This window comes from Penicillium citrinum, assembly GCF_028827155.1.
Source record: "Penicillium citrinum strain IBT 23319 chromosome Unknown utg000005l:1.0-1900146.0:1.0-1900348.0, whole genome shotgun sequence".
Classification (NCBI taxonomy): Eukaryota; Fungi; Ascomycota; class Eurotiomycetes; order Eurotiales; family Aspergillaceae; genus Penicillium; species Penicillium citrinum.
The window spans coordinates 327,983-347,571 of NW_026622690.1; the positions used below are offsets into that span (position 1 = coordinate 327,983).

General features: G+C 47.1%; 7 protein-coding genes across 7 annotated transcripts; 4 read left to right on the plus strand and 3 right to left on the minus strand.

Moving 5' to 3' along the window:
* Window positions 1-877: 877 nt before the first annotated feature.
* Window positions 878-2,425, plus strand: N7469_005946 (carbohydrate-binding module family 35 protein; the record flags this gene model as incomplete). Its single annotated transcript, XM_056644865.1, has 4 exons — window positions 878-964; window positions 1,036-1,366; window positions 1,428-1,522; window positions 1,589-2,425. 4 exons carry the CDS (start codon window positions 878-880, stop codon window positions 2,423-2,425), a joined length of 1,350 nt encoding a protein of 449 aa, XP_056500103.1.
* A 688-nt stretch (window positions 2,426-3,113) lies between these two features.
* Window positions 3,114-5,033, plus strand: N7469_005947 (glycoside hydrolase family 32 protein; the record flags this gene model as incomplete). Its single annotated transcript, XM_056644866.1, has 2 exons — window positions 3,114-4,617; window positions 4,675-5,033. 2 exons carry the CDS (start codon window positions 3,114-3,116, stop codon window positions 5,031-5,033), a joined length of 1,863 nt encoding a protein of 620 aa, XP_056500104.1.
* A 193-nt stretch (window positions 5,034-5,226) lies between these two features.
* Window positions 5,227-6,378, minus strand: N7469_005948 (cytochrome b5 reductase family protein; the record flags this gene model as incomplete). The annotated part of the gene is made up of 1 exon (XM_056644867.1): window positions 5,227-6,378. One exon carries the CDS (start codon window positions 6,376-6,378, stop codon window positions 5,227-5,229), a length of 1,152 nt encoding a protein of 383 aa, XP_056500105.1.
* Window positions 6,379-6,750: 372 nt separating this feature from the next.
* Window positions 6,751-8,646, plus strand: N7469_005949 (putative amino acid transporter; the record flags this gene model as incomplete). Its single annotated transcript, XM_056644868.1, has 2 exons — window positions 6,751-7,764; window positions 7,831-8,646. 2 exons carry the CDS (start codon window positions 6,751-6,753, stop codon window positions 8,644-8,646), a joined length of 1,830 nt encoding a protein of 609 aa, XP_056500106.1.
* A 683-nt stretch (window positions 8,647-9,329) lies between these two features.
* On the minus strand, window positions 9,330-10,722 carry N7469_005950 (O-phospho-L-serine:2-oxoglutarate transaminase; the record flags this gene model as incomplete). The annotated part of the gene is made up of 2 exons (XM_056644869.1): window positions 9,330-9,899; window positions 9,958-10,722. The coding sequence occupies 2 exons, from the start codon at window positions 10,720-10,722 to the stop codon at window positions 9,330-9,332; spliced, it is 1,335 nt and encodes a 444-aa protein (XP_056500107.1).
* Window positions 10,723-11,703: 981 nt separating this feature from the next.
* lysF (homoaconitase LysF) lies at window positions 11,704-14,278 on the plus strand (the record flags this gene model as incomplete). Its single annotated transcript, XM_056644870.1, has 5 exons — window positions 11,704-12,217; window positions 12,296-12,338; window positions 12,394-12,415; window positions 12,474-13,290; window positions 13,353-14,278. 5 exons carry the CDS (start codon window positions 11,704-11,706, stop codon window positions 14,276-14,278), a joined length of 2,322 nt encoding a protein of 773 aa, XP_056500108.1.
* Window positions 14,279-14,633: 355 nt separating this feature from the next.
* Window positions 14,634-18,263, minus strand: N7469_005952 (ankyrin repeat protein; the record flags this gene model as incomplete). The annotated part of the gene is made up of 3 exons (XM_056644871.1): window positions 14,634-16,535; window positions 16,603-17,752; window positions 17,821-18,263. 3 exons carry the CDS (start codon window positions 18,261-18,263, stop codon window positions 14,634-14,636), a joined length of 3,495 nt encoding a protein of 1,164 aa, XP_056500109.1.
* Window positions 18,264-19,589: the final 1,326 nt, after the last annotated feature.

Consider the following 19,589-nt stretch of genomic DNA (forward strand, 5'->3'; position numbering starts at 1 on the left):
CTTTCTCGAAAATACGGGGTAATTGGATGACTAATCAGAAAAGAGCAATTAAGGTTGCGTCTTCACCGCTTTCCATCTCTGTCACCGCATTGCTTTCCGCCTTTGCTTTCGTGGTGATTGTCTGGCTCGATTTTGATACAAAGAATCATCTTGCTATGGACTTCGAATTGCGCTTGATTTAGCGCTGGTGACTGAAGTTAGGAACTGTTTCTGTTCCATAGTATGGATATTGAAGAACGATGCGGGCAACTTTGCAAATATTCGAAGAAGATCAGTAAGTAAACATACGGACGATTCCAATGCTTTCAGCTGTACTAACTGACAAGTATATTTTACTTAGAAATGGTCCTATCTAATGTCCTACATGTCGCCCAGTATATATTCCTGTAGATACGAAGAGCACTATCGGAGATTTCAATCAACATCGGGCCATCGGAGTATGTCCCGGCTGAAGATCATCCGCTCTCACTCACATCTCAACTCCAGTAAAACATGCCAAGAAACCATGTTTTAGACATCCCCTGCACTAATTCTTCATGCACACAAAATTGATTGGTGATAATTAGACACCAATCCTGACCTGGCGTTGATCTGCAGAGAGGGGTTACAGTTGATATCAAATGTCACGTCACTGTGGGGAGAAGTCGGCGGAGAATCTAACAACGGAGGACGCTAGCTCCATCTAGCATATTGGATTATGCAGCGGGATCGTATGCTGCTGAATATTCAGTCCGGCTTCAAAGAGGAATTTCCCGGTGTTTTCAAGTCGGGGTTTCGGTCTACTGCTTTGGAAATTATTTATTGTGGACTCTTTTCCCCATATCCACGAGTGTCTATACTCGTCTGGAAGAACAAAATTGTCCAAAAGAGTCGGAACATGAACCTGATTTTGGCACTGCTAGCTGCCGTAGCAGGCCCTGCACTGGCCACTTTAGAGCTTGTGCCTGGTGCCACCTGGACGGCCGTGAGTTTTTGATATTTTCGATATTAAATATTGCAACTGGCGTCTTTTGTAACATCTAACCCTATAACTAGTCAAACGGAGAGCATTTACAGGCACACGGCGCAGGATTCATTGAAGAAGATGGGACGTACTATATGATTGGCGAAGACAAAACAAACGGTACCAATTTTCTGAACATTAACTGTTACTCATCTTCCGATTTGGTCCAGTGGAAGTACGTCGGAGCCCTTCTGAGTCAAGTTGACTCCGGTGACCTGGGCCCTGGGCGAGTCGTGGAACGACCGAAGGTGATTTACAACGACAAAACAAAAGAATATGTTCTTTGGGCCCATATCGACAGCTCGAATTATGGCGAGGCAAAGGTTGGCGTTGCAACCGGAAATTCCGTATGTGGAAAATACAGTGAGTAGTATACATCTAATTCATTTTAATGAACAAATAAGGCTCAAGTATAATGTTCTAGATTACCTCGGTAGCTTCCGACCCATGGGAAATGTTAGCAGAGATATGACTCTGTTCAAAGATGATGACGGCTCTGGGTATCTGATTTCAGAGGACGTATGTATTGATCTGATGATCTTCTCGGAAGTCATTCGCTAAGTGTGTTGTATCATCTTCTAACAGCGTCCAACTGGACTCCACATCTACAAGTTGGCTGATGACTATCACAACATCACCTCCGAAACTTATTTGTTCGCCGACCCAGGACAAATCGAGGCTCCAGCCCTCATGAAACGTGATGGCCTTTATTATCTTTTCGGCTCGCGCTTAACTGGGTGGTCAGACAATGACAATGTCTATACCACTTCCAAGTCCCTTGACAGCGGATGGGCAGACTGGAAGACTTTTGCAACAGTTGGTAGTAAAACCTATTCATCCCAGACAACATATGTGCTCTCCATTGATGAGAGCCGAGCTATGTACATGGGTGATCGGTGGGTCAGCGATGATCTGATGACAAGCACATACATTTGGCTGCCACTAAATATTTCGGGCAAAGATGTCACTATGAATTGGTATGATCAATGGGTCCCGAATCTCACATCCGAGTCTGGATTCCAGACAGCTCCATCCAACACGACTATCCAGGGAGAAAGCGGAAAGTATTCGGGAGGCGCAAAGAATATAAGCTGTAGTGGTTGTTCTGGGGGACATGCAGCTGGTTATATCGGGGGACCAGATCAAGGCAGTATCATGCTTAGCGGTATTGAGGTCAAAGATTCCGCGGCGATCACAATCACGTTCCAATACAGAAACGGGGATTCAGGAACGCGTTACGCCAATGTCACGTTCAATGACTCTCCTCCTCAGAAGGTGGCGTTTTCATCGACCGGAGGCAATGTTAAGTTGAGCGTCATAAGTACTCAGTTGAAGGCTGGTCATGATAATACGATTGTCATCGAGGGATATGATACTGGATATGGCCCGGATATTGATGTCGTGGAGATTCCCCTCGAATAGCTATATCACACACTATTTCATGTGGCATCATTTGATACCGAAATTTGAAACATGGAATTTGATCTTCGTTCCTTTTGATGCCCATGGTTTGTGCTACTTCAGTGACAAGAAGCCAGCTAGGGCTACTTCTTGTATGATTAATAGTACATGCTATTAATGGACTGGTTGAGGCAGCTATCTTTTCTGCCGGCAGGTAGATTTCTATGGTACAGGGCCATGATGTGTGGAACAAGTGTACCATAGTATCCCACATCCTAATTTTCGCCTTTTTCATTGACAGATCCAGAAAAGACTAGATATATTTGGCATAGATATATTTGGCATAACTATTTAGTTTGTTTGTTAATTAATTGACGAGAAGCTGTAAACTTGCCTGTATTTTTACATGTGAATTTCGCCGACAATCCTCCGCATGAACCCTTCATTTGCCGAGCGCAACCCCGGAAGAACAAGTAAAATCCAATCACTCCAGTTTGTGGGAAAATATCCTTGCGAACTGGGAAATCCTCGGTCAATTCAACAATCTAACCGTCGGCAAAGAGTCCGTGTTTTTGCGCACTATTCCATTCAACGAGTCTGTCGTATTATATCCAATTCAACTTCTGCAATGATCTTTGCCAAGGGATCCATCTTATAATTATCCCCTTCCCGAATCATCACACCGGTGATTCATCTACAATATAAAAAAATGTCTGTGCTTCTGGATTCATCGGATACGACTTCAACTAGGCTGCAGGAACAGCGTTTACATCCATCAACTGAGAATCACAATGATCCCAATTTGATTCCGGCAAAAGTTACTACCGGCAAGCCTTTCTTCCATCTGACGGCTCCGCATGGATGGATAAACGATCCCTGTGGTTTGGGATATGATCCAACCACTGGACTCTACCACATATTTTTCCAATGGAATCCTTGGGGTAATGACTGGGGTAATATGTCCTGGGGACATGCTACATCAACAAATCTTGTATCGTGGGAAATATCCCCAGAGCCGGCGATGACCCCGTCAGCGGAATATGACTGTCGAGGTGTATTTACAGGATGTTTAAAGCCTACTGATGTATCTGGTGAACCTGGCGCCTTGACTGCAATTTATACGTCGGTTAGCCACTTGCCTATTCACTTTACATTGCCATATACCTATGGCTGTGAATCAATTAGTCTTTCTGTATCGAAAGACGGCGGGAAGACTTGGCAACGTCAAGATTGCAACCCCATTGTCTCTGGCCCACCTTCGCATCTTTCTGTGACTGGATGGCGAGATCCTTTCCTATTTTCCTGGAGGCGAGGACGTCAGGATGGTTCAAATGATGCAGATTCCGATTTCTATGGAATAACAGCTGGTGGCATTGTAGGCAAAGCCCCAGCTATTTTTGTCTACAAGGTCGATCCCAGAGATCTTCGTCAATGGAAATATATTGGACCATTGGTGGATGTAGGCCTTAATCTTCGTCCTTCAAGGTGGTCTGGTGATTTTGGCGTCAACTGGGAGGTATCAAATTTACTAACATTGAGCAATGATTCGGGTGATTCGCGGGATTTTGTCATTATGGGAGTTGAAGGATGTCTACGTCCAGCAAACCCGAACGAAGAGATGCGCCGACAAGCTCGTTCGAGACGAGATCCCAGAGGTCAAATGTGGATGTCTGTGAGAGCTCGAAAAGAACACGACTCTTTTCACGAACCGCTTTCGGAGTATGCATTTTCTGGGTACTTCGATCATGGGTGTTTATATGCTGCCAATTCATTCTGGGATCCGCAGACCTCTTCTCGTATTGTTTACGGCTGGATTACAGAAGAGGATTTACCTGATGGTCCGCGACATCGTCAGGGTTGGAGTAGTATGATATCACTTCCTCGCACTGTGGGCTTGATGACATTGGAAAAAGTGAAAATGGCGCGCAACTCACGACTGGAGACGATCACCTCGATTGAGGCGATTGCTGATTCGTCTGAACTAAACACTTTCACCATTCATACATTGGGAATCAAGCCTGATCCGCGGCTTTCTCATCTTCGGGCCGGGGCTAGAGAGTGCCGCCTTGAGGGAATATCTCTACTACCTCTAGCCCTGAAAATGTCCTCGAAGGCTGAATTCTCTTTGAAAACTTCTCGTTGGGAATTGCAGACTGAGTTTGCTGTCGGCAAATCATGCAAGCGAGTGGGCATTGAAATTGGACATAGTGCGAGTAAGTGCCTTCGTATATAGCATAGTCAATGCCAGAATACTGACAATCATATTTTAGACTTTGAACACCGCACCATACTCGCATGGGACCCAAGCAGTGAAACATTCACAATCCATCGTCCTCCAGTATCGAACCCCGATATCAACCATGGACATGAATCCGCGCCTCACACCCTATTCACCTTCATTAACGAACAAGGCGAAGTTGAAGAAACCCTTCGAGTACATGCATTTTTCGACAGGAGTGTCCTCGAAGTATTCGTGAATGAGAGAACAGTAATTTCAACTCGGATTTACCATCCTTCGGAACAGTGTTTCGGGGTGAGATTCTTTGCTGAAGCTGTAAATGGCCAATCTAGCCAGTCGGCAACACTCCTCGAAGCTCTCTGTTGGGATGGACTAAGCGCAAAGGCCTGAGAATTGGTTAATTTTGACCAGTGTCTTATAATAATACCTCCTAGATTTAGATTACTGCTAGGAATAATAATTGAAACAAGGGGATTGATCGACGGCTGTGATCTGATATTATGCCTTAATCCCAATTGATGCGAGTATGCGAGCTTCTATATCCAACAAAGAAAATATTATACAAAAGCACGAAGCTAGTCATTCAAAGTTTCCAAACAGCCCATCCCTTGAGATCGAGTTCTTTGATTATTCCTCGTAAAGGACCTTGTAACTCCTTGCCATCAGCCCACAACTTAGGACCAACCATATAGCTTATAAAGCCTTCAGGACCAGAAACCAGAATCAATTTCGACCCAGGTGATCCATATGACGGCCGGGATGTAGATTCAATATAGTTCAAAATCTCCTTCTTGCCAATAAATCGGTTCTCCTCGTCCAAGTAATAGTCGACAGTAACTTGACCCGGGTATTGTGACTTGAGAGCATCCAACTCTCGTACTATCATGGACGTCTCTTGATCTGCGAGCGGCTGGGTTGGGGCTATTTGATCTTTTGAGACTATCTCTTTCGAAGAACCGAACCATCCCGAAAACCAAGAGGAGCGGGACGTGGAAGGCATAGGCGTGTCACTGTGGCCTCCAATACAATCTTCTTTCAATCGATTTGCCCAAAATATATGTATTCGTGGACGATTCTCTTTCGTTGTGCGGTTCAACAGGGAATATCCTGCCTGCAAAGCGGGTGCAATTCCCGTTCCACCAGCAATAAACAAAATCTCCTGCGTCTGCTTCGGGATCGCACACTCGATCTGCGGTCCTCGCATCTCAATATCGGCACCTAATTTCAGACTATGCAGATACCGTGAAACCTCCCCGAACGGATCCTTGCGAATGTAAAACCGCAGGTATCCGTTATTCTCCTCCTCCACGGTCAACGGTGTCGCAGCCGTTGCAGGGAGAGGTGTATAGTCTCGCCCGATCTGTAGCTGAGGCTGTTTAAACATCACACTCCATACACCAGTTTTCCAAGCATCCTCGTAAACATCGTAGTTCTGATCACTGGGGTATCGAGGGCGGAGGGTGAAAAGACTGCTCGTCGACGAGACCGGCTCTCTTGATACGAGTTGATATTTGGTAAACGTGTCCGGGTTAAGAGTCGCTGATCCTGATCCTTGCGATCTCAAATATGCACCAGTACCACCTGCTGCAATCGTCACAAGCGCAATACCGACCCATCTGTTTTTCGCAGCCGGTGCTGGTTTCGCGGAGGCACTGGAGGCATAACAGCGATACCGAGGCCCAGCCTGCCGTAACGCAGACCTGCGGCCGATGAGGAATAGAAAGGAGGTGTTCATGAGTCTTTGTCGTCCCGAATGATCATCGCATCTCTCTTATCTTTAAGGGAGTGGTGTCTCTTTGAGAAGAGTTCCAACAAAAAACCGCGGGGAAGTTGGGAGGTTGCAAGACGGCAAAGCCGATTGGGCGATCGACAACTTCGCCTTTCTTCCCATTTTCCCCCTTTGCTTTTCCACCCACTCACTCTTTTTTTTTCTCTTCTTCTCTACTCCTTTCCCACCCTTCGTTCATTTGGGAGGGAGTTTATTGAAATTATATTTTGATCGCTGGGAAATGGAGAGATCTGCTGATATCTCTTGACCCTCCCAAACACCTACTCTTTATACCATCGCATCGAGCTGTCTTTGTTCGCCAATATAACAATTTAGAGAATGTCGAACTCTGCATATCCCCACGATCGAAATGGCCTCGCTGCCCCTCGAGATTCATTAGAACTCGCTTCTCTCGCTTCGTCTTCTCCCGTATCAGTCGCCGGATCTTCGCGATCGTCCTCCCCCGATGGTATTTCCTCGTCGCGCAAGTTATCACTCGAAGACGAAGATCCGCTCGCCGATCCCGAAGGAAATATTTATCTCGAAGCCGGTCGCCAAAGAGGATATTCCATATCATCTGCATTTGACTTCGGGCGAAATTTATTCCCATTATCTCAAACACAAGGCGGTTATGCTCCTCTAGGGGCTCCAACGGTGGATCGAGAGGGACCGGATGGATCTTTGGAACGGAATAAAACGTTGACATACCTCAATGGACTTTCTTTGATCGTTGGTTTGATTATCGGCTCAGGAATCTTCTCTTCGCCGAGTCAGGTCAATGTGAATGCGGGTTCACCAGGCGCGTCACTTATCGTTTGGGCTGTGGCGGGTTTGCTCGCGTGGACAGGCGCAGCTAGTTACGCGGAGCTGGGAGGAGCTATTCCGCTTAATGGTGGATCTCAGGTATACCTTGCAAAGATCTTTGGTGAATTGCCGGGTTTCCTGTTTACCTGGTGTGCCGTTTTGGTTCTTAAGCCTGGATCTGCAGCTATCATCTCCATTATCTTTGGTGAGTATATTGTGAGGGCCTTTGTAGGTGCCGATGTTGAGAACGTCAGCCCGTGGATTAATAAGGGTGTGGCTCTTGGCGGACTGTTAGCTGTGACTTTGTTCAACTGTATCTCTACCAAAATCGCCACTCGCATTGGAGATCTGTTCATGTTCTTCAAGTTTGTCGCTCTGGTTGGTGTCACCGTCACCGGAGTTGTGGTGGCCATCACCGGTTACTCCTCGAAAGGAAGTGCAAGTGAAGAATGGAAAAATACGAGTTGGTTTGCGGGCACAAACACAGAAATCTCGGACTTTGCTGTCGCATTGTACGCTGGATTATGGGCATTTGATGGCTGGGACAATGTAAGTGTGGCTCATACGCTCAAAAGTAACAGGGACTCGAGAAGTTTATCTAATTCATTCTTCCAGACGAACTATGTGACCGGCGAGTTCAAGAACCCAAACCGAGACTTACCTCGTGTCATTCATACTGCTATGCCTTTGGTCATTATTTCTTATCTGATGGCCAACGTCTCTTATTTCCTTGTTCTGCCCCACGACACTATTGAAGCGAGCAATACAGTCGCTGTCCAATTTGGTGGTAAGGTTTTCGGCCCCGTCGGTGCTATTGTTCTTGCATTAGTCGTGGGAGCCAGTTGCTTTGGTGCACTTAACGCGACAACCTTCACCAGTGGCCGTCTTGTCTATGCAGCAGGGAAGGAAGGCTACCTTCCTTCGCTTTTTGGTCGAATCGGATTAGGGAATCCCTCGTCACCAACTCCCGCTGCAGGCACACGTCTGCGACGCCGTTCATGGGCTCGAAAGTCGCTTTCGCGTCTGTTCGGCGATGAATCACGACTTGGATATACTCCCATCTACGCCATGGGGTTCAACGCAGCTTTATCCACTGTATACATTGCCGTTGGCGAGTTTGCTACCCTTGTCACATTCTACGGCGTTGCTGGGTACACATTTTACTTCGTCACTGTTCTTGGCTTAATCGTTCTCCGCATCCGTGAGCCTCATCTCGAGCGTCCGTACAAAACCTGGATCTCAACCCCGATTATTTTCTGCTGTGTCAGCCTGTTTCTACTCAGTCGTGCGATCATTGCCGAACCTCTTCAAACTTTGATTGTGGTTGCCTTCATCATGACTGGTATCCCTGTCTACTACTGGCGTATATACCAACGAGATGGCCAGACCGGGCTCTCCGGCTGGAAGTTCTGGAAATCGCGCTCTCGATAGAGAGAAATCGGCGATACGATCTTATTGCTATCCGTTTGTTTATTTACTTTTATGATTGATACCCATGCATATAACCGGGTGTATGGTGTGAGCAATGTGCTCCTAGGTCTTTTATCTACGCATACTCTGTTGAGAATATGAGCGTGCACATGGCGTACGATGTGATGATGGTGGCTTGTCAAAGTGCATTTGGATCTGTTTCTCTCAACTGTCTTATTATCTATCTACATCTGTTCAGATGATCTGTTTGCTGTCTCATACTAGGCTACAATAATCAATAATCATGATATCCTTTTTCACCTGTTTACAGTAGAAGTAGAGATCGTCGAGTTTACTAGCATTGAGGGTCACCAAGTTCAGTACAGCATTAAAACACGACATTCTCCAAACTGGTATGGAGTACAGTTTGGAGAATTTATATTGAAATGAGCAGTTCCCATTCTATTTTTGAAAGAATCGCAAGAAAACAAATATTATGGTATCAATAAAATAATTCCATTTCAGCTCTCGTTCGCATATATCATTAATCTTTTACCAATAGGTTATGTTGAATAGTGCAACTATAAAGGATGTAAAGATAGCACCCCTAGTCACTCACTCACTTCTCCTTAATTGAAATGTGATACTCCAGGTTGAATTTCGCTATCATCAACATAGAAAAGGGAATTTTTTTTTGTGGCTTTCTACTGCCCATTGGCAAAATCTTCCAGATATGCCACCAACTTCTGCACATTCTCGAGCGGAACAGCATTGTAGTTGCTAGCGCGCATACCGCCAACACTGCGATGGCCCTTCAGACCCTGAAGAAGACGCTTCTCAGCACCAGAAATAAACTCCTTCTCTTTGGTCTCGTCGCCACCGTTGACCCGGAAGCAGATGTTCATTCGGCTGCGAATGCTCTTGTCTGGTACAACTTGGTAAATTTGAGGGTACTTGTCCAGGGCTCCGTAAATGAGCTGTGCTTTCTTGTTGGCGATTTCCTCTTGACCGCTAACCTTCTGAGCACCAAACTCAGAGACAAGGTCAGCCATAACCTGACCTGCGATCCAGAGGTTGAAGATGGGAAGGGTGTTGTAGAGAGAATTGTTCTTAGCGATAGTGGCATAGTCTAGTACGACGGGACCGGGAAGTCCACCAATGTTCAGACGGTGCAACAATGCCGGAGGAGGAGTGGCGGTCTGAGGTGGAAGCAGGTCCTTGCGAACAATAGCAATGGTGATACCGGTGACACCGATGTTCTTTTGAGCGCCGCCCTGTGAAATCTGTTAGATCCTGGCTTTCATCAAGTAATAGAACGTTCAAGGCACTTACGAAAATGACAGCATATTTGCTAACATCAACCTTACGGCTGATAAAGTTAGAGCTCATATCAGCAACAACAAGACGCTCATCCTCCTCATCTTGACCCTGCGCTTCCAATGACTTAGGGAAACTCTGGAACTCGACACCATCCACCGTCTCATTATCGCAGAAGTACACAAAAGCAGAGCCCTTGCCACCTTCACGCTTAGTCGGGGTCAACGACCAGGTATCTTCGGCAGGAATCTTGCCAAACTTTCCATTGTTGGCCTTTCGCGCATCCAGAGCAACATTAACATACTTGGAGCCGACAAGACGAGCAGCCTCCTGTGAAGCCTTGAGTGACCAAGAGCCAGTAACAAGGTAATCGAGCTTCAGCTCTTCATCAACCTCCTTCTGTAGTCTTTGGAAAACCTGCTCATCCAGTTGCTCCTTTTCAACGCCAGGATTGGCCTTGAGAATATCGGCCTCAGCTCTGCGGCGACGACGCTCAATCCAGACGGGCACTAAGTTGTGAACGACGGCACTGAACTCGCCGCTTCCACCAGCTTGCATGAAGAGAACCTCATAGTTATCGGGGATATCGAGGAGGGTCGAGAGGTTTGCTTTAGCGTCTGCGAGAATCTTGTTGGCAGTTGGCGAGCGGTGCGAGATTTCACCGAGTCCGAGTCCGCAGTCATTGTAGTTCACGAAGGCCTTTCCACCAGCCTCGACGACTGATGTTGGCAGGGGAGCGGGACCAGCTCCAAAGTAGGAGACTTCTTGTCGAGAGGGCATTTTGTGGTATATGTAAGATACTCGAATTGCAAAGGGTGGTGAGATGAGGAGGGGAGAGAGAGTATCTCGAGTTGAGAAAGAAAAGAAGTGTAGGAAGCGGGAGGGAAAAAGCTCAAGAGTGGATCGCACCTTGGTGGATCAATTCAACATTTTGGAGTCATCGCGAGACAATCTTAAGTTTAGTAGCAGTCCAAAAGAGTTTATCCGTGTATGTGTCTTGATTGATTCACCGGGTTTTAATCAATCTGGAGCCAATGGTTAGTCGTAGGAAGAGAAAATCGGCGGCATTCGCGGGGTATGAGTCAAGGCTGCATGAAGTCACAGCTGAATGAATCTTTGATTGTGAATTTATCTTTGAGCATATAGTATAAACATCTTGAATTGATTTGACCAATACTTCTAGTAATTTCTCAAGTTCAATACTCAACTCTCTGCAACTTAGTATTATAAATAGTTAATAGTCTTCCTATCTTGCATTATGGCGGGGTTGATCTACATTGTATACTTCTGCCAGCATTTATACAATGCTAGGCCATGCCATTAACAAAGTGATACAAGAGATGAATGTCTCACCATTTACCTAGACAGCACATTACTTGACTATATTGGCCATCTTATATTCTTTCTTGGTGTTCAACAGAATATCGCAAGAGTGTCTGCTCGAAATGTCCAATCCGACATCGGCGGATTGCATAATAATCACGTGTCAAATGATGCACATCGTTTGCACTATTTGCACTATTTGCCACATTTGCCTTTTCTTCCAGCCAATCATAGTCCAGATGAGTCATTCATCAAAATAGCCGGCCGCCCATTCGGTAGTCTTTTTCTCCCAGGAAACATTGGAGGAACTCCGAACTGCCGAATATCTGCATTCTTGTTCTCAAGAGTGTTCGGTGGCACCATGACTGTATGTATTGAAACTACAATTGCTTCTCAATCCCAATTGCCAACTAAGTATTCCTCATACAGTCCCGATTGATGCCGTCCATGTCTGGCCAACGGGCCATGCTCCGCGGCCGCCTCCGCGTCCCTAGCACCCTGCGCCGCACGTTTATGACTTCGCGAGTGTTCCTACAAACCGCCTTCAACTCCCAGCTCGAGGATCCTACTGCAGCTGCCCTGTTCTCGTCTATGCAGACCTCCAAGGCTGTCCCTCAGACCCTCACTGAGAAGATCGTGCAACAGTATGCCGTCGGTCTCGCCAAGGACAAGTTCGTTAAGGCCGGTGACTATGTGACAATTTCTCCACACCGTGTCATGACACACGATAACTCGTGGCCTGTCGCTTTGAAATTCATGTCAATTGGTGCTTCGAAGATTCACGATCCGAACCAAATCGTTATGACCCTCGACCACGACGTGCAGAACAAGACCGAGAAGAACCTTCAGAAGTATCAGCAGATTGAGGACTTCGCCAAGCACCACGGCGTTGAATTTTACCCTGCTGGACGTGGTATTGGTCACCAAATCATGATTGAGGAGGGTTACGCATGTCAGTACTCCTTGTGATCTGAGGATCTTTTTAGATTTTTGCTTCTACTCTCTGGGGCCACGAACTAACTCAAATTAGGGCCCGGAACCCTTTGTGTTGCTTCTGATTCGCATAGTAACATGTGAGTTTATCGGCTAATCATCCTCGTCTCATACCCATTGCTAATATTCTCATAGGTACGGCGGTGTTTCTTGCTTAGTAAGCATATACTACAGATCGAAATTCGTGAAATATCTCAAACTAACCAATCGTAAAGGGTACACCCATCGTTCGCACAGATGCAGCAAGCTGCTGGGCTAGTGGACGCACCTGGTGGCAGTTGCCTGCCGGTGCCAAGGTCACCTTGACTGGTGTCCTTCCCCCCGGCGTCACAGGCAAGGATGTGATCGTTGCCCTCTGCGGTTTGTTCGATAAGGATGATGTTCTGAACCACACCATTGAGTTCACTGGTTCCGAAGAAACCATGCGCAGTCTGTCTGTGGACGACCGACTGACCATCGCCAACATGACCACCGAATGGGGTGCTCTGTCTGGTCTCTTCCCTATGGACAATGTGCTTAAGGGGTGGATGAAGGGCAAGGCTACCACCGCTGCCATGGGACTGGCCGATGGCGATGGGCTTTACAAGACACTGGCCCCGCAACGATTCAACCACGAGGCCATTGATGAGCTCTTTGCCAACCCTCTACGGGCTGACAAGGGTGCTAAATACGCCAAGGAGCTTTTCCTGGATCTTTCCTCGCTTTCTCCTTACGTTTCCGGCCCCAACTCCGTGAAGGTTGCCACTCCTCTGGGCGAACTTGAGGCCCAAGATATCAAGGTTAACAAGGCTTACCTTGTTTCTTGCACTAACTCCCGTGCCTCGGATATCGCTGCTGCGGCTCGCGTGTTCAAGGAGGCCGCCGAGAAGAACGGCGGACAGGTCCCGAAGATCGCTGAGGGCGTGGAATTCTACATTGGCGCTGCTTCGATTCCGGAGCAGCTTGCTGCTGAAGGTGCTGGTGACTGGCAGACTCTGATCGATGCTGGTGCCACTGTCCTTCCTGCTGGTTGTGGGCCTTGCATTGGTCTGGGTACTGGTCTACTTGAGCCTGGTGAGGTGGGCATTAGTGCCTCCAACCGGAACTTCAATAAGTGCCCCCCAAACCCCGCATAACTGACACCAAATCTAACCGCGTTGTACAGGGTCGAATGGGTAGCCCCGACGCCAAGGCCTACCTGGGTAGCCCAGAGGTTGTCGCAGCATCTGCTCTGAGTGGAAAACTTTCGGGTCCAGGATGGTACAAGACTCCTGAGGACTATGCCGGCGTCATTCGTGGCGAGGGCGACGGCATTCGCGAGGAAGACCGCATGCTCACCAACGAAGAGGCACTCGAGAAGCTAATCGGCCAGATGGACGATTTGATCGCCGACGGCGAGAAGAAATTCACCCCCGAGCCCTCCGCCGAGGCCGAGACCGAGACCGCCTCAGACGACTCCCTAACCGAGCTCTACCCCGGTTTCCCCGAGCGTATCTCCGGCGAGATCGTTTTCTGTGATGCAGACAACATCAACACTGACGGAATCTACCCCGGAAAATACACCTACCAGGACAACGTATCCGAGGAAACCATGGCGCAAGTCTGCATGTCCAACTACGACACTGATTTCGCCAATCTCGCCAAGGAAGGCGATATCCTTGTTTCCGGCTTCAACTTTGGCTGCGGTAGTTCCCGTGAACAAGCCGCCACCGCTATCCTAGCCAAGAAGATCCCCTTGGTTGTTTCCGGTAGTTTCGGCAACATCTTCTCTCGAAACAGCATCAACAACGCCTTAATGGGTCTGGAAGTCCCCCGTCTTATCTCCCGCTTGCGCGAGCACTACGCCGCCGAAGGCAAAGCTCTTACCCGCCGCACTGGCTGGACTCTCACCTGGGATGTACGTCGTAGTCAAATCGAGGTTCAGGAGGGTGAGGGTGGTGCCAAGTGGGTTCACAAGGTTGGTGAACTTCCAGCAAATGTGCAAGAGATTATTGCCAAGGGCGGATTAGAGAAGTGGGTTAAGAACGCCATCGAAGTTTGAGCTTGAACTTTGAAACAGTTAAAACGACAAAAGAAAAAAGAAAGTCAACATCAGCTCATTTCGATTCCTTTTCTTAATTCCGGCGCGGAATTTGGGCGTTTTTTTGACGTGATACCCGAGCCTTTTTCTTTGGTTATACCTATATAGATAGACGCGAACGAGCGAAAGTTTAGGAAATGCGTTGAGGGTGGATCTGTACATGTATAAATAAAAAGCATTGAGATCGTCTTGTCTTGTTTTTTGTTAGATATCAATTGCATTTTCCATTATTTACTCATACTTCTCTAAAGTTCCTCTTATACTAAGAAAATAACCGAACAGTTTATACTATTTGATAATATTAATTTCATCTAGATTATTTATCACGACCAGATTGTGTCTCTTGGATATTCAAGTTCGATATTTCCCGCTCTACATCACCCTCCGGCGCCGTATAAACCGAAGTAATTGAATCCGAATCCGAATCCCCATCCACTCGATTCCCAGACGATAAAGGTATCGACGAATTCATTTCATACAAAGGAAGAGACCTCGGTACTTGATCCATTCCCACCGTCTCAACAGAAGGCGGTGTTACAAGAGCACTCTTCCTACCACGATGTGGAATAGCATATGACCGCACCGGCGGGGAAGGCGTAGGATGATAAACCAACGAGACTGGTGTATAAGTAGCAGAGACTTGCGGAATCCCATCTCGAGATCTAGATTGAGATCGAGAGCGAGGTGGGAATGTTGGAGGTATAGATCCGGGATTTTGTACTGATGAATTTGAAGCTCCATGGGCATTACGTAGCATTGCGGCGATGCGATCGTTGGCTAGCGGTTGGATTGGTTCTGGTTGTCTCATTTCTGGGGCATTGGGTGTTTGGTTGAGAATTGGTGAGGTGGTGTTGGTTGTTTGTTGAGTATTTGGGATGGGGGTTGTTTCTGAATCTAGACTACCTGGAAGTTCGTAGACTGTGGTACTTCCGGCTTCAACTGCAGATGGGGGTCGATGAGGGACAGTGCCAGTGTCTCTTGGGATTGGAGTATCACTCTGCTCGGACTGTAAGGGTATATCTGCTGAGACTGTGGTTGGGACATTTATATGTGCGAGTGTTAGACCCGGTGCTGGATTCAACAACGTATCTGAAGTTAGAGCTGGTGCCGGGACTGGAGCTGAAAGTGGAACTGGAGATTTCATGGCCTGACCAAGAAGACTCTGCACTTCCTCCTTCTTTTCTGGTGAAACCTCAGGTGCGAATCCAATGCTCGCCGGAAGTTGTACGATCTCAGGCAAATTAGCCTCGGGAATCTTGTGGCTTGACAAGAATAACTGTAGAATATCTGCATGACCATAATAAATCGCATAACGAACCGGTGGCCAGCCAGTCTCATCCTTCTTGATAATCGATGCACCACGGGCAATCAATAACGACGCAACAGCCCAATGACCTCCCAGAGCAGCCAAACAAAGAAGCGAATCTTCGCGGAATCCCGTATCAAACTTCAATGATAGAGGAGATCCCCTATCAAGAAGCCTCTGCACAACACCAACATGACCAAAACGACTTGCAACACAAGCAGGACGATCGCCAACTCCATTCCTCGCATCAATTGTAGCACCCATATCACAAAGAAGTTCCAGTATAGACACCGAGCCACGAGCCGCAGCAATATGTAAAGGTCGCTGCTGGTGCTGAGTTTCAGAAGCTTCTACATCCGCACCAGTCATAAGAAGAAGTCTTGTTATCTCAAAGCTATCAGCCATACAAGCATAATGAAGCGCAGACAGACCTGCCTTGCATCTCCTATCAAGTGACATTCCTTTTCGTTGTAAGAAGTCAACCACAGCAAATTGAGACTGAATCGTCGCTAAATGCAAAGCAGTACGTCCCATATTATTGGCACTTTCAAGTAATGCCTTTTTCTCGCTCAGAATGCGGACAGTCTCTTCGTGGCCATTATACGCGGCCCAGTGAAACGCAGTCATACCCTCTCCATCTGTACTTCGATAAATTGCTCGGCGGTCCAGAAGCAGCTTTACAGCTTGTGAACGACCTGCCTCGGCTGCGCATATAAGTGGTGTTTTATGATTGCGACCTGGTGCTTCGAGGGTAGCCTTGTTGTCTAAAAGCATGTTTATAGAATCGAGATGTCCCTGTTCACAGGCATGGTGTAAGGCTGTCATCATATTTCCGTCTTTAGCTTCCAGGTCAGCGCCATGGGAAATCAACAGTTGAATAAGTTCACTTTCCCCTCGTTTAGCAGCCGCATGCTATAATTATAATTTGGTTAGTAATGTTTTCATTTACATTCTCCCTAGTACAAGTGAGGGAACTCACAAGTGCTGTCATCTGGTTCTCCCCTCGAGCATTGACCTGCGCATGATAGGAAAGCAACATATAAACAGCGTCTAGCTGACCAAAGTCTGCAGCTACGCGCAGTGCTGTTTGACCATGTGAATTTGGAACCTCGATCAGATCCCCAGCCTCTGCGAGTAAGATTTCTAAAACACCACAATGTCCACGAGACGCAGATAAATGTAGAGCTGTCCAGCCACCTCTGTCTATAACATTTAATTTGGCATGGTTGTGTATGAGTAGATCAACAACATCATCCTTGCCACAGTGCGCCGCAACGAGGAGGGCATTCCGATTTGATCGGGAATGGCGGGCTTCAATGTCACATCCTTGATCTATCAATCTCTCTACTTCGTCTCGCGAGCCTTCCTGGACTGCTTTGATGATCTGTGGTACCGATGCAGAGGTATTTGCTGTGAGATCAATACTGGTAGTAAAATCACCTTCCTGTCTCTGTCTTCTTCTCAGTGAACCTGCACTCATTGATAGATTCGGCGAACCACCGGGTGATACAGCAAGGTTGACACGACTGCGCGTATTCATACGCAAGAACGAGGATATCTTCTCCCTTTTAGATCCCGAGTTTCGTATCTTCTGGGCTTTTGAGTCTGAGACATTTCTTCTGATACTGGGTGCCTGCTGTTGGTAGTTTGGTGTATGAGAGACACTTCGGCTGTGTAGAGGATTTGATGGATGTCGAACTGGTCCAGACGGACTGCTGGGCAAAGGGAAGAACCCTTCTTGTTCTGGCCTTGCTGCCGGTATTTGCAGCGATGGCACTACCAAGCTAGCAGTCTCTGTACGATTGCTAGCATACCCTTCATCCGTAAAAGCAATAGAACCACTATGTTCACTGCCGGGCATAGTTGGCTGACCCTGATCCAGCAAGGTGGCATTGGATGCCGTCTGATCCAACGTTCTACGATAAGCTGGTGAATCTGCTATAGCCCTTTGGAAATCGAAGCTGGAATCGCTAATAGACGGCCGACTGCTTAGTGAGATGCTACCAGCGTGAGATGTGGCTCGGCTCCCGCGGCTGGACAAGATAGTCGCTGTATCATCCGCAACTCGATGAAAGATTCTTCGAGTCGTAGCCGTTCTCAGCAATCGTATCTGCTCAGTCGAAGTGTGGCTAGTTACGACCAATCAGTAATCAAGACGTGGTTGGTTGGGCGGGAGTAAGCAAATATCAAATCTCACCATTGGCACACCTGGAGCAACAATTGCAGCGCCATCACCTGAGAATGTAATTTCTCCTGATGTCCACGCATCGTATCTTCCCTCCAAACAACTCGCATGCGGGTATGAAATCCCGCAAACCCGTCATCTCGGGAACTCTGCACTAGAGTGGACACATCGTGAGACACGACCTCCATAATGACACGACATCCCTCCATAGCGACGGCCAGATCCCGACTATACTCTTCCGATTGAAGTCCATTGTTACTGTTCAAACGGGTCCACTCTTTGAGGCTAGTGAGAGCCGTGTTAATACAGCTCAGCTCCTGGATGAGGGACTGGATGGTGAGATCAGCATCCTTGAATTTCCCATATAGCTGATTCAGACCGTGTATCGTGGATGCAATGGCCTGAACGACCTGGACACCACCCGAAATGACCCCGAATGCCGAGACAGGGTCCATGATCGTAGGATGCAGAGCATAAAAATCTTTCGAGCCTCGAGCGTACAGAGGCGTGGCTCAGTATCAAATCACATGGCGGGGAAGGCATCTCCACTGGGGGCTGCACCAAATCGGCCCCTCTTTTCAGATGGGAACGTGCAGTGCCGCAATCTGCTGTAGCTGGACTTGTTTCAAAAGAAAACAAAAATTGATGAATCATATTCTCCCGAAACAATCTTGGGCAGTTTTTCTTGAACTGGGTCGTGACTATTCTATAGTTGTATTAGTATATTGCAATGGTTGGATGTTGTTGATCTAAGCAGTTCCCCGTTTTCAACTCCGAATCCATGGTTCGCGGCCCCGCAATGTCTCAAGCCGATCTATATTTATTATTGTTTACATAGTTGATTTTATTGATAATTAATTATTACTTCTAGTTGATTTCTTCACAAGAATATCATGGAAGAACTGGATGGGCTAGAGAATAAACAGGGTCCTGTACTACAGGACCTTGCTTCAACTCCTGATGTACTCCTGAGTTAGTAACTCTGGAGATAAATATTTGGATCTTCTCTGAATGAGGCCTCCTAGTAGATAGTAGAATATTCAGAAGGGTCTAAGACAGCTTCTTGATCGACAAGTACTACTCGTAGTACCCCATTGGCTGGGACACTACTAGTTCAGTCATATTTCCCAACGTCATTCAAAATCTGCTAAACATGGCCTTCCCAGACTGAACCTGGTCTGTACAACCTGACAACCTTCCCCATTGATCACAATCTAGACAGCCTCGGTGGGAACTCTGTACTTCCCCATGGCAAAAATAGCATCATCTAGATGTCGGCGTACATCCGGTAGTATTCATAGCATCGCTCGATTCTAGTCCAAACTGTCGGGTCACTCTCTATCCCAAGGCCGTATCTAAACTGTCCAAGTATCCAAAATTAGCCGAGCAAAAATCCCCCATCGGCTTGTTGTCGCTCATCCTCGGAATTCTCGTCATTTCTCCGGATATTTCACCGTGCAGAATAAGCGTATGGGAGGGGTGGGTATACCCTATATCACCCTAATGAGAACCGATACCATGGTTGACATTTCATGTACTAACTATATAGTATATAGCTTTTTAGAGATATCATCCCATGTGCCGTATATTATCACCAACTCACCAACTGCATATTTAGCGTACTTGCTACCCCTCTATTAAAGCCACAAGGCGTGCGGGGCGAATAAAAGGAACAAACCAAATTGTCTAGATGAACCAAAGTGGGATACAAATGATGCTATTCATAGCAATTGCAAACGGCCCCCAAATTATTTTTCTTTTTTTTTTTTGAAGCCATCTTA